Genomic DNA, 15,361 nt, shown 5'->3' on the forward strand with positions numbered 1-15,361 from the left:
CACTAAACATATTAAAATAGCGTGTAAATACCAAAATATACAGTCACTGAGCACGCTAAATAATGACGTCACTGGCTTGATGAACTTTAATTCGCGTGTACCTAACTTTTTTATTTGCGTACACGTTAGCGTGCACCTAGACACAGCGAAAACCAAAATAGGTTTGTTCCAACACAACGAGAACCGTCATGTAACGATCACGTTACTATAAAATAATACGTTCCATGAGTTCTGTGGCTGTATATCGTGCGTTCCATGAGTTATTTTGTTTACTGCGCAGGACGGTGATCGTTACATGGACGATTTCTCGTTGTGTTAGAACAAACCTAACGTTAGTGCGGATTGATTCACCGCGACAAATGAATCAGAAGAGCCCAAAGAGGACGGCAATTACTCCGCTAGGAGTGTAGATTATATCGGTAAATTTCCTGAACAAGTTGTACGACGTGTATAGTCGGTTCGCTAAACTCAGACGCAACTGGCTAGATATTTTAGTCGATATTTTTTTTGTTTTTTGCCAATTTTGCAAAAATTGGCAAAATTACTAAATATTTAGTGATTATTAACTATTTAAAAATTATTTTTTGCCAATTTTGCTAAATTTGGCAAAATTACCGACTAAAATATCTAGAAAGTTGCGTCTGAGTTTAGCGAACAGACTATAGCATTAGATTTTTATAAGATTTTACATAATTTTGCAAGCCACACTATAGGAGGAATTCCTGTGACAAATACTATTTATTTTTTGAAAATATGGCAACATTGGTAGAAAAGTGACATGACGTTAGACGTTTAACGACAGAAGTGACACAAGTGACAGAACAATCAAGATGGACGAATATATTTGAAAATAGGTAATAGGTGTCAAAACAGAAATTTTTAAATGACAAACTATAGAAAAAATATGTATTGAAATTCAGATCCCGTAATTTTTATAGCATTATAAAGTGAGTACAAATGCATGCATAATAAATTTTTTCTAATTTCACTTTAAAGTTAAGGTGCCGTTCGGCGAGGCCTACAATACAAGATAGATAAACAATAACTAAAACATATAGAATCATGTTTAATCAAACTGAAGTAAAAAAAGAAGTTGGTGAGACAACTTGCAAGAGAGAAATAGATAATGAAGTAGATGACGTTCTACAGGAAACTTTAAAAACTGAAATTAAGGAGGAACCTATGGATGAAATTACAAATGACACATTTGATTATGTAGACATTAAAACATGCCCTATAAAAACTGAAATAGAACAGGATGATGGTAAGTAAATAAAGGGTGTTTATGTGCATTTAAGCTCCTATTATCTTGTCCAGTAATAAAATTCCTTCTTATCCTCCCCATGGTGTACTTAGCTAGCATGGGTGACACCCGGGCGGTAATGGATGACCAAATCCTAATAATAAAGATTGTTGAAATTAACGAAAATCCGATAAACATATGCTTTGAATAATGAAAAAATTAAGAATTATAGTTAACGAAATTGGAGTAAAATAGTATATTGGGATCGTGCAAGTTCGGCAAAGCAACACCTATTTCTAAGCTCTGCAACTTTATTCGCAGTTTTAATTATATTGGCCAATTATATTAGTCCTGATTACTGGATAATTGTCAAGGCCATAGTCCAAAAAAATAATAAGAAAAAATAAGATTCAGGTTATGTTTTTAAAACGTAAACAATTGTATGTAGTAAATAAAATTAGTTATTAAAATGCAGTACTGCAAGCAAAATACAATTAATTAAATTTACCTTTATATAATTATTGCATATCATATCAATATTGTGGAGCAACATATAATTTTTCTTCTTCAATGACAGTAGATATGAAATGTACGTCAATTTGACAATTTCAATTGACAATATGAATTATTTAAGAAAGTTGCAATATTTCTCCGCTATTCGCGCACAATTGTTTCTCAATTCCCTTCCAAGGACTTGCACACGGCTAATAACAGTTAAAGTTATTTTTTGTTTTGATGTGAATGAACTAAAATTTTTTTTAGCTTTAATAGGACTTTTCAACTCTTCTCATTTGTTTCAAGCTTCTGTCATATGTTCGCAGAGCCCTGACAACTTGACCATGACAACTCCTAAACTCACTTAATATAAATAATACAGGTATATTTGGAGATAAATATACAAGGAATAGTTAGTATTAGTTAATATTAATACTAATTATTAATCGGGGCCGTAACTACCATTGGGCCACGGTCAAGAGGGGCCCCGCTGAGGCCACCATTTGTTTGACTGTGCATAGATTTTAACGAGGAAAATAAAATGTGTATTTTAAAAGCCGGTCCCAAAGAAATATTTTCAAATGTCACAATTTTAAAAAGATCTTACAGGGGCACCCCTGACCTCAACATAAAGTTTTAATTGTTCACTGGGGAAATTAGTCTTTTCGACTAAAATGCAATTGGAACAGAACAGGGGCCCCTGAGGCCTAAGCTAAGCTGAGGCCCCTGAGACCTCAACATAAAAAATTAATCACCATTTTCAATTTCGTTGCAACACGAAACTACAGCCGCATTATATTCTAGTTCAATCAGAGAGTGCAGTAAGCACCTCTACCAGTTTTGAAACTTATTAGTCTCTCATCAAGAGGCACATATGCTGCTCTCTCTGACCCAACCAGGACAAACACTGGTGTGCAGTTACGGATTGCAACAAACGAAATGGCAGGAATGCCCTAGCGGCAACTGCTAGCAAAAGACTAAGTTCTCAATCTAATAGCACATAAAATAACATTAAAAAGTTATTTTTTCTTAATGTTTTTTATTTTTTTCCTAGTTTGTATGATTAATATTTAAAAAAAATTTAAATTTACAGTAGATTATGTTAAAAATCTCATGTGATTAATGTTTATACTGTATTTTAATTGGGTGATTGCCCGTTGATAAATAAATAAAATAAAATAAAAATATTACACTGCATCCCACCAGATTAAAAACAATGGGAGCCCTCTCTGGTTACACCTCCGAGGCTTCTACAATTTGCAAGCCATAACGGATGCTGAGACGAAAGAAGATGAGGGAATTTGACAATTTATAGTTCACGTCCCATCTGCTCAGCGCAGTAAAGTTCCAATGAGAATGGTTCCCTTCGTACTCCAATCAGAGTAAACATGTAAATAAAAAATTAATAACCATTTTCAATTTCAAAAAAATTTAAATTATTACTTAGGAAAGTAGTTATTTCGGCGTAATAAAACCTAAAATGCCATTGGAAGAGGGTGCCTGGGCTAGGCTGGGGCCCCCGAGACCTTTCGTATTGATATAAAGATGTCCATGAAGGGAAGCCCCATGGGAGTATTTAATCGCCCATTCCATATAACAGTTTTGTTTCATATTTGCCAACAGATGTAAGAACATTTTAGCCGAACAATGTAATTAACATTATAGTATATATTTTTATGAAAACAGAAAAGATGTTATATTGATGGTACATACTAGCAAAACTATTTAGCTTAAAATAAGGTGATTTCAAAATTTTTTGTGTTGGTCAACTAAAATAGCAATATGTAGGTACAAGAAACTTAGGTCATGGAATGCATTAAAATGCGTTTTCAAGGGGTTAAATGTCTAACATTTTTCGAAACCCCCCCCCTTGAGAGTAAACCCCCCAGACCCCCGGTTGAGGGACCCCAACATCGAACTTACGGCCCTGTTATTAATATGAATTAATAGTAATAATTAGCTATTAATATTAATTAATAGTAAATATACCTTGTATATTTATCTATTAACGATATTATTTATATTATTTTAAAGTGCCCATGCGATTTTCTTACAATTTATCACTGACTGGTCACTGATAGTATCTGCGAACGTAACTACTATTATATATGGATTATACAACATATCGTCAGAGCAACATACCCTAACGTCATTTTTAACGAATATGAGTTATGCATATTATTGGATTGAGAAGGCGCATCTACCAGTGCTACAAGTTTTAAAAAATAACCACTAGAGAGCGCTCTACCTTAACAAATCTAACAGCCCACATTGTCATTTGGTCAGTAACACACCATATCGTCAGTTATTTCCATGCTTCTGTTCATTGTTTGCTGTGATCTGAGTTTTGCATCGAGATTTTAGAATTTTGGTAAGTACAAAGTTTATTTTAAAATCAATTTATTAAATTTCTTACATTTCCATAAAAAAATCAATTAATTTTGATATATTTTTTGTTTGTGATGGTCGTAATTTCTTTTATTTTAAAACGTTAGTTCGTAATTTGACATTACAGGAAGTTACATACAACCCAAATTGACAGTAAGGTATGTTGTTTGTTTAACATAGTACGACGTTATTGGCAGTTAAACAAAATCTAAATTGTACAGTGTGTTGTATGGTAAATTAGAGATAAAGAAATATTATAGTAAGTTTGATTGATTGGTTTTTAAATTAATTATTGTGTGTTATTCATGTGTATTAAACCTCTACCTATATTTTTAATAAGCCAATTATTCTTTTTTTGTCTTTACAGAACATTGAAATATCTTGTGGTAAAAGATGTCTAGTGGAAGTGATTACAACCCAGTTTCGGATGAAGACAATTTGTATGATTCCGATGAACTACTGGAATGTTTGCAGACGTATAATCAGCTTGATCAGCTTAAACCCTCAGCTACTCCCAGACGCAAAAGTAGCGGCCCAAAGACAGACGAATATCAATCCTCATCACACAGTAATAATAATAATCTCCATCTCACTACAAATTATGTTGATTTATTAGAAGTCAGCAAGGATAATATTTCTCAACAGATGTCGGACTGCTTAGGAATTGTACCAGTGCTTTGCAATGATAGTACTAACTTAAATCAATACGTTGAAGATATAATGAATGCTGAGTTTGTTTACATGGACAGAAATACTAGTTTAGAAAAAGAAGTCAATTCGTCAGCTGATTCTGAGATAATGAATGTAAATTCTCTCTTCTCTGAAACCTCAGACGTTTACTCAAATATTATACAAACATCACCTAATACTAATAATATAGATAATGTAGAGAACAATACTGAACAAATGAAGTCTGAATATGTCTCTTCAACCAAAAAACGTTTAACAGCTCGCAATAACCGAGAAAAAGCAAAAAAAATATATCGGATTCCGTAGGTTAGACAAAAAGTCTACAAACAAAATTGTCCAAGATGTCAAGCGTGGAGCAAGGCAAATGGGAGTTCGTTGTAATCTTCAGGGTTGTGGAAGATATAAATTAACCAGGAAATGTTACTCTATATCTGATGAGAAGAGAAAAGAACTTTTCGAATTATTTTGGTCTTGGTCTTGGGACAGTAAAAAAATGTATGTTCGTACTTTAGTTGAAAAGAAAAACCCGAAACGTATCAGGGGAGGACCAAACTCTAGAAGAAAGGTATCCCTTTTTTATTTTCTTAAAACTGACAACGAAAAAATTCCCGTTTGCAAGAATATGTTTCTGTCTACATTAGGATTAACTGAAGATGAAGTGCGTCATTGGCTCAGTAAAGAGCATGAGAGTAGAAATAGTGACAGGGATGAGCCAGAGCCATTTGAAGACATCTCTAATGACGTTGAAAATAACTTGCAAATAAATGACGTAAGTAATTCGCAAGTAAGTGGGGCCGATTCTGGTCAATCAAGGCGCGCTAGGCGTAATAGGCAATTATATTTGGAAAACTTTTTATCCAAACTACCAAAACTTCCTTCACATTATTGCCGCAAAAATTCTAAAAAGCAATATTTACAGACAGATATTAGGTCTAAAACTCATCTTCATGAGATTTATGTTAAACAATGCACAGATGACAATGTTGTACATGTAAACAGAGCTCAGTTTAGTAATACTCTAAAAAACATGAATATTGCCATTTATATTCCACGAAAAGACATGTGTGACAAGTGATATATAATTATAATTATAATTGTAAAAATCTCACAGAAGAAGAGTATTTGGAGCACAGAGCTCGAAAAGAAGAAGCTCAAAATGAGAAAACTGAAGACAAAAAGAAGGTCATGAATGGAGAATGTCACACAATTTGCTGTGACCTTATGAAAGTCCAAACCATACCATTTATTAGGGCCAGCGCAGCATATTACAAGTTAAAATTAACTGTCCACAATTATACAGTATATAACTTGGCAACCCACGATGTTATGGCGTATTAGTTTGACGAAACCAACAGTAACCTTAGTGCTTCAATCTTTGCTTCTTTTTTAGTGGATTATATGTCACAACTTTTAAAAATCTCTCTTAAACCAGTGCTGATATACTCGGACGGGTGTAACTATCAAAATAGAAACTCAGTTCTTTCAAATGTGCTCTTGCATTTGAGCATGACTTCAGGAGTGACCATCACTCATAAATATTTAGAATTTGGCCACACATACACAGAAGGCGACTCGGTACATAGCCATATCGAGGCTACTTTTGAAGACTTAGATGTTCTTCTACCTAGTCAATTTGTGGCATTATCAAAAGTAGCTCGTAAGAAAACTCAGCAAGTTGATCCTTACAGAGCTCAACAGGTGGATTTCGAATTCTTCAAGGATTTCAATACATCAATAATATATCCTTCCATCCGACCGGGAAAGAAACCTGGAGATCCTACTGTTACGGATTTAAGAATTCTCCAATACAGGCCTGAAGGAAAAATTTATTACAAACTGAAATACACGGATGAATTTGCTTCATTGCCCGTACGCCCCCAAAAGCAAGATCCTGTCTATTTTTCCCCAAGCTCTTCAAAAAGTCTCTGAATATAACTTTGGACAAATGGAGAGATCTTCAATCACTAAAACCCATGATGAGTAAAGAAGTTCATAGCTTCTACGATTCACTCCCACACGATAATATCAGTCAAAGGGACACAAAGAAAAAAAGAAGCAGAAGAAAATAAAAACAAGAAAAAAAATCTGAAAAGCATTAGGTGTAATTAGAAGCATTGAATTTAAGCTTTTCATGACTGTATTTTCCTTGTTTTCTTTTCTTACCAATTTTTTTAAAATAAATTATCAAACTTAAGTGTTAACTGTTTTAAATGGGGTCCATATGGTGTACTTTAGTGATAGTTAAGTATAATATAAAATTACTTTGGGATTTAACTGTTTATTAAACTAGACAGGTAAAAAATTACGTTGAGTTAATAGAATGAGCAACAGCTCGTATTGTCAATACTCTTGGCAGACAACAAACCTCATTGTCTAGGTTTTCTAATATCACAAGTTTTTAATAATTTTTCCCCTAAAAATGAAACTTTAGAAACAAAGTAAACACGATTATATCTGGTAAGTAAGCTTTCATTGGAATTATTAAGGGATAATGAGTTATTTCGCTCTCCTGAAAAACTTAGAAAATGACGTTAAGGCATGTTGCTCTGACAGTGACGATATGACAGGAGCTCGAAACAAATGAGAAGCGCTGAGAAGTCCTATAGCGGCAAGCTCTGAAATCACATTCATCTTCAATATTTTATGTTTTGTGTTGCTTCATGTTCGATAGTTAATAAACCGAGGTTATTTAGTCTTGTTTGTGTAATTGTTGCTCGCAAGTAATTCTTGATTAATTTCAGCTTATAAAACTACTCTCACATGAAGCAACCGATATACAAATGGTCATAAATAATGTTAATGACACCACTAAGTTTGGGAGGGGTTCCATTGAATCCCATTCTACAGTGTATTTTAAAAATGATGACAGCTAACCATTTAGAGGCAGCAATATTGGACGATTTTTGGAAGGTCTGCTTCTGACACCTCTTCATGGTAAAAGTCACAAAATGTTCAAACAGCTAATTTCAACTATTCACTATTTGTGGAAAGCAAAGTGTGTGTCTGCACAGCCTTGAACAATGAAGCCACATCATGAATTAACTTTGATCTGGTTTCGAGTTTAACATTGAATCAGTCAAAACATTTGAACATATTCTTTTAAAGTTCGGCTCAAAATATGAGTCCTCTATCAGTAGCTAACTCACCATCTATTGCCTTTTATCTATGCCTTTATTTTGCAAATCAATCTAACAAAAATTTATTTCTCTTAATACTTTCTTTCTTTCTCCCCTTCCTCATACCCTTTCAGGTGTCGGATTTGGGTTTAGTTTAGCTACATATTCACCCATCTCTTCCATTCTTTTCTGTCTTGTGCTATTAGATTAATTTCTTCAAGCGTTTTCTGTTTAATTTTTCCCGCATCTACTATTTCTTCTTCTTTTAGCCCATTTCTATCCAACTTTGGACATAGGCCTTCCCCAAATCTTTCCATTTCCGTCTGTACTTGGCTGCGTTTTTCCAGTTAGTTCCTGCAGCTTTTACAATATCGTCCTTCCATCGCATCTGAAGTCTTCCTCTTCTTCCTGTCCACGGTCTCCAGTTTTGTATATCAGCATTCCATCTTTTATCTTTCTGTTTCGCATTGTGGCCCGCAAATCTCCATTTTAACCCTGTTATATGATCAGTTACATTTTTTACTTTTGTTTTCTCTCTTATCCATTTGTTTGATTTTCTGTCTTGTAGTTTTATTCCCAACATGGATCTTTCCATTTTTCTCTAAGTTATTTCAATTTTGTTTATGTTGGCCTGTGTTAATGTCCATGTTTCTGAGCCATACGTTAGAACAGGAAGGATGCACTGGTCAAATACACGGATTTTTAGGTACTGTTGTATCTTTGTGCTCTTTAGTATCCATCTTAACTTTCCAAATGCTGCCCACGCCAATCAGATTCTTCTCTGTACTTCAGTTGTTTGGTTATCTTTATTAGCTTTGATTATTTGACCCAGGTATATATATTCGTCAACAACCGCAATATTGGCATTATTTATATTTACATTTATTCTGTCGTTTGTATTTGTCATGATTTTTGTCATGACAACATCATTCAACAACACTTATCTACTATTTGCTGTGTCCATTTTTTCCTCAGTCTGCCTTTTTTGTTTTTTGTAATATTCCTTGTTTCGTGAATTTTCCTTGTTAGTCTACTAGGTTTCATTCTCATCAGATTTTCATACCAGTTTAATTGTCTCTTTATTACTTTATTCATTTTATAAGATTAAGTATTGTTTAAAAGATATGTAAGATTCGTTCGTTTAAAGTGTTTATTTTTGAAAAGGCTGTAATTAAAGGAGCTTGAACGAATCACTAATCACGAGTGTATGCAAATTTTGAACAGCCATATCTTATATAACCAATTTTTGTATTCAGGAAAACAAAAAGTCCAAATTATAGTAAAAAAGCAAAAGCTATATTTTTTACTAGTTGAGGTTTTTGGTATCACCAATAATTTTTAAGTTATTGTGAATAAAAAAAATTTCATAATTAAAAAAAATTGAATTTAAAACATTTTTTTAATGAGAACTTTGAACCGTTAAAACTTACAGATCATATAAACAATACATACAGTTGAGTCCGCGAGTCTTTACCCGTGCGTCATCATTTAAAGCATACGAAATAAGTCGGAAATTTACTAAACGCAACGGCAGGTGGATATTATTCCGATCACGATATAGTATAAAATTTGACGTTATCAAATAAATAGAATGTCAAATTTAAGTTTTGCTTTAAAATTTTGGTGAATAATTACAGCTACATTTGAAGTAGCTTAATAAATTATTTTATTATCAGTGATTAACAAATAAATAAACAATTAATAAAAGAATTCAATAACATATTTTATTCTTGTTATTTTACTCACTTTGGCGGAACCTTAAACACAAGCATTCAACTGTGTCAACAATGAGGTTAGCTTTGTACGTTGTCAAAATTTATCGTAAAATAACAAAATTATTACAAAATTTATAACTCCAATATAAAATTAGTTGTGAAAACAACTGTTCGTATACTATAAAAAACTTCAAAATGCAAAAATTCGACAAAATAACAGCAAAAAATTCAACAAACTGACAGCCACAAAAGTAAACAAACCAAAACGTCAGAAATTGTACTTAAAATATGTGAAGACATCCCCAATCGTCTTTCTTTGTACCTATCTCTTTTCAATGCACTGAGTCTAAATCGTTCATAAAAATAACATGTGTCTTTACTTAATAACAGGCGGCTGCTGGTTTGTCATTAATTTCATGCGTGGAAGAGAATGATGCTAAATAAAAAGTATGTGTTTTATCTCGCCAGGTATTAATGACGCACGGGTAAAGACTCGCGGCCTCAACTTGTAAGTCAAGTGATTTGTGAAACGGTAACGATTAATTTCATTTGGGATGCTAATTAGGGAGCGATTTTTTACAATTGTTTTACCAAAAAAGGGACCAACTTTATTTTGAGCGTTACATACTATAATATTGATGCTTTTTTAAACACTTTAAAAAAGCTGTGATGAGTTTTTCCCGAAAAGTTCTTCATTTGTTGGTTATTTCACGTTGAAATATTCGAATTGGAATTTGACGAATAAGAACACTACTTTTCATTACCTACAACTCTGCTTCTCCTGGGTCTACACACTTTGTATATACACCTTTTTTTTACTTTTTTTTATAGGCTATATTTTTACTACAAATATTTTTTCGATAAAATACATACTTTTTTAGTTATTTGCGAAAAACCGTCTCAAAACGTGTTTTTTTTTTTTTTTTTGTTGAAAAATGAACATATTCACTCACAAATAACTCGAAAAGTATTGACTTAGTGAAAAAACTCTATAGAACTAGAGTTGCTTAGTAACTAGTTTTGATGGGAAATAAGCCACAATTTTACTAAAAAAATGATTTTATTAATGTTTCGACGCCCAAATCGGGTGTCGTTGTCAAAATACAAAAAATATTAATGAATTAAACAAAAATGTTGTTGCTTAGTAAAAAAATTCTTCCAATAATTTATTTAATCTGACTCATTTATATCGGCAATAAGTCAGATTAAATAAATTATTAAAATATTTTTTTTTACTAAGCAACAACATTTTTCTTTAATTCATTAATATTTTTTGTATTTTGACAACGACACCCGATTTAGGCGTCGAAACGTTAATAAAATCATTTTTTTAGTAAAATTGTGGCTTATTTCCAATCAAAACTAGTTAATTGCAAAAATGCCACAAGTAAATAGCTTCAGAACAATATAGAGTTGCTTAGAATTAGTCAGTTTATCCAATTCCGGACTTTCTTGAACGTATGTTTTTCACTCACATCAGGCACTCACCCCGAGGGCAAAAGCACACATCGGCACAATAGGGTCACTTGATATGATATATTATGATTTATATTTAATGTTTATTAAAAATTTTTGGTATACGTGTGTTTTTATTGGGTGGGCGGGCCCGCATTCCAACTGGAACCAGGGTCCGCTGATCTATCAGTACGCTACTGTTCAGTGGTATAGGAAAAGTCAAACAATAAGGAATGCACGTAATTTTGCCCTTGTTACCTACCATATTCTAAATTTGAAAAAATATATAGGGAATAATCAGATTTTTTTGACATCCTGTTCCTATTACAGCTAGCATTTCATTGGCTAAAATTAGTGACGAGCTTACATGACGTCATTATTATATTTGTTGTGAGTGTAAATATTAACTGTAACGTCTGTCACAATATTAGAGGTTAAATATGATTTCAATTACTGTTTTCAAATTATATTTTATTTATTTAGTTTATATTTTAACGACAGTTTATTTTATAACCAACTTCACTTTCCCTTCCCTAACCTTGATTGGTTGATTAGGTTTTTAATAGTCTAGTTGTATGGTAGGTTTAGTTAGGCGTTCATTTTAAGAAATATTTCTGACTGAATGGGCACAACTCTCAAAAGCTATAATAGAAGAAGAAAAAAATAAACAAACCATAATCTTACTTAACCTTTTATAGAAAAATGTCAGTTTGACACTTCTTATAGGTTTCTGTACACTCTTTGTTTCACATTCTTAAAAACAAAGAGAAACAGTGTATTTTGGCAAATACATATATTTTTTTATTTGGCAACAGCGCTTTCCTGCGAAACTTGACAATAGCGAAAAAACTAATATATGAGGATTTTAGATTTTTTGAATAAATGCTATTTTCGATTTTTTTTATTTGTGGCCCTTTTGTATTAAAGTAGCGACATTTTCTGCAATAATTCATTACTAATTTTCATTTAATGGCAATTTTCTGATTTAACAGAATTATAATTTTAGGTTTCTCTTGTAAAGACATGAAAACTGATGCTAGTGGTAGAAGTATTTTAAACCAACATATAACTTCCACTACCAATGTGAAGACTGGAGGACAACCTTTTATATGTATCATTTGCAAGAAACCATGGTCAACCAATTATCGTTTAGATATACACATGCGGATACACACTGGGGAAAAACCTTTTGCATGTGAAATTTGCACCAAACGATTTTCAACAAACGGTCATTTAAAAATACATCTGAAAGTTCATACTGGTGAAAAACGATTTAAATGTGAAACTTGCAACAAACAGTTTTCAACAAAACAAATTTTAAAATCGCATGTGAGGGTGCATACTGGTGAAGACCCATTTGAATGTGAAATTTGCAACAAACAGTATTCAACACAGAGTAATTTGAAAATGCATATGAAATTGCATATTGATGAAAAACCGTTTGAATGTGGATTATGCACCAAACAGTTTTCAAGGAAACACAATTTAACAAAGCATATGAGAGTGCATATAAAGGGAGAGTGCACTGGTGAAAAACTATTTGAATGTGAAAGTTGTAACAAACAATTTTCAACAAAGGATAATTTAAAAAGTCATATGAAATTGCATACTGGTGAAAAACCATTTGAATGTGAAATTTGCACCAAACAATTTTCAACAAAAAGTAGTTTAAAAGCACATATGATGGTGCATACCGGTGAAAAATCATTTGAATGTAAAATTTGCACCAAACAGATGTCAACGAAAGAAGTTTTGAAATTGCATATTATGAGAGTGCATACTGGTGAAAAACCATTTGAATGTGGAATTTGCACCAAACAATTTTCAACAAAAGGTAGTTTAACAGTACATATGACAGTGCATACTGGTGAAAAACCATTTAAATGTGAAATTTGCACCAGACAATTTTCCACGAAAGAAGTTTTAAGATCTCATGTGAGAGTGCATACTGGTGAAAAACCATTCGAATGCCAAATTTGCGCTATGAAATTTTCAAGAAAGTGTTATTTAACGATACATATGCAATCGCATACTGGTGAAAAAAAATTTTTTGAATGTGAAATTTGCACCAAGAAATTTGCAAGAAAGAGGTATTTAACAATACATATGAAAATGCATACTGATGAAAAACCATTTGAATGCGGAATTTGCATCAAGCAGTTTGTAACGAAACAAATTCTACAACGACATATGGCAGTGCATACAGGTGAAAAACCATTTGAATGTGAAATTTGCACCAGACAATTTTCCACGAAAATAGTTTTAAGATCTCATGTGCGAGTGCATACGGGTGAAAAACCATTCGAATGCAAAATTTGCGCTATGAAGTTTTCAAGAAAGAGTTATTTAACAATACATATGATATCGCATACTGGTGAAAAACCAATTTTTGAATGTGAAATTTGCACCAAAAAATTTTCAAGAAAGAGTTATTTAACAATACATATGAAAATCCATACTGATGAAAAACCATTTGAATGTGGAATTTGCAACAAACAGTTTATAGCGAAACAAGTTCTACAAAGGCATATGGCAGTACATACAGGTGAAAAACCATTTAGATGTGAAATTTGCACCAAGAAGTTTTCAACGAAATACGTATTAAAATCGCATATGAGAGTGCATACTGGTGAAAAACCATATTGATGTGAAATTTTCAACATGTTTCAATAAAACAAGTTTTAAAATCGCATATGAGAGTGGATACTAGTGAGAAAAACCATTTGAATGTGAAATTTGCACCAAAAAGTTTTCATTGAAACTGTATTTAATATCGTATATGAGAGTGCATAGTGATCAAAAATCGTTTGAATGTGAAAATTTCACCAAATAGTTGTAACGTTATAAACGTCACATATTTTCTATGGTATTTCAAGTAATTATTTTATTATATTTTCTTTAATATTCATTTGGTTGCACGCCTATTTGTGTAGCAAATAAATCACGTTGGGTGCCTATTCGTGAAACGATAAACTACCACAGAGAATTGAAATAATATTGTAATAGCTATTTATATAACAAGGGAGGAAAGTGCTACTTTTCCTCCCGAGAATGAAGTTTACTTAGTAAAGATTAGTAATCATTCAAGGGAGGAAAAGGCGCTTTACTCCCATGTTATACATACGGCTTTTCCACCTTCCTCAAATAACAAGTCATTTTTCTTAATTTATTGATGTAACTAACCAACAAAATTTATTAGAACTAAAACTAACAAGTAGATACAATATAACTGTCAACTGTCAAATATAAGTCAAATTATTAATGTAAACATTGTTAAATGAAAATAACAATTTACTGTTTTTTACCATTCTGCAAAATACAGGGTGTTTTATAAATAGACGTTAAAATGTATAGATACTTACGTAATAGAAAATAGATATTGTACAGGAAGTCAATAAGTTATGTTTCATGAATGCAATACCATGACGTCACTTTTACTTTTCCTCCCTAGGGAGGAATAGTACAACTTTGCTCCCTACAATGAAGTCCGGAAAAGTATACTTTCGGTAGAGGTAGGTGGAAAAAGAATATTTCAATGATAGTTGTCGTTTAGTGGCTTTAACTCAGTCTCTCAGGTTGTGAGTCGCCTTGTCTTAATCAAAATATATATGGACGTTGAAAATTATTTAGGTGGAAGCAAACAATAAGTTAACTAATTAGGTTTATTTTCATTAAAAATATAATAAAAATGTGATGTATTTGATTCAATATTATATATACAAATTCTTGCTGAAATCTAACAATTTTGGATTATACTTCTGTATGGCTTGTGGTATTTGACGGTAGATCTTCTTGATGTCGGATGGTACAGCTGTTGACTTGTTGCAGACCTGGGCAGATGTTGTGGCCTCAGGTCCCTGCAGCTACAGTTTTTGGTGGTATTCAGCTGCTGCAACTATAGATGGTGGATAGTCTTGATGCATCATGTTCTTGTTGGCCTTGTAGTGGCATCAGCGGTGATGATAGGCATCACAAAGGCAAAAGGGATAAAATAAAATTAATAGTGATGATTAGTAGTTAAATTATTTGATTTCGACATGCATGTTAATAAGTAAAGAGGATATTGAAAATGTAAAATATGAGAACATGTGCTTTTGGAGATGGAGGTTACGTATAGAAAAATGGTTATAAAAAGCTATGAATTATAAAAATATAACGAATACAATAAGATATAATGAATTTCTTACCCCAGGAGATAAAAATGATTAATTAAAATGATTTAATATATGTTTAGAATAAAAATGATTTATTATCCTGAA

General features: G+C 32.4%; 1 protein-coding gene across 2 annotated transcripts; it reads left to right on the forward strand.

The window, feature by feature from the left end:
* The first annotated feature begins 789 nt into the window (after positions 1–789).
* Positions 790–14,837, forward strand: LOC126881428 (gastrula zinc finger protein XlCGF57.1-like). Of its 2 annotated transcripts, none has more exons than XM_050645701.1 (3): positions 790–947; positions 997–1,264; positions 12,109–14,837. In XM_050645701.1, exons 2-3 carry the CDS (start codon positions 1,063–1,065, stop codon positions 13,746–13,748), a joined length of 1,842 nt encoding a protein of 613 aa, XP_050501658.1. In that variant the 5' UTR covers positions 790–947; positions 997–1,062; the 3' UTR covers positions 13,749–14,837. The 2 variants fall into 2 exon arrangements, with proteins under 2 accessions (XP_050501658.1, XP_050501659.1); XM_050645702.1 differs by having other exon boundaries at positions 1,002–1,264.
* Positions 14,838–15,361: the final 524 nt, after the last annotated feature.

This window comes from Diabrotica virgifera, chromosome 3, assembly GCF_917563875.1.
Source record: "Diabrotica virgifera virgifera chromosome 3, PGI_DIABVI_V3a".
Lineage (NCBI taxonomy): Eukaryota > Metazoa > Arthropoda > Insecta > Coleoptera > Chrysomelidae > Diabrotica > Diabrotica virgifera.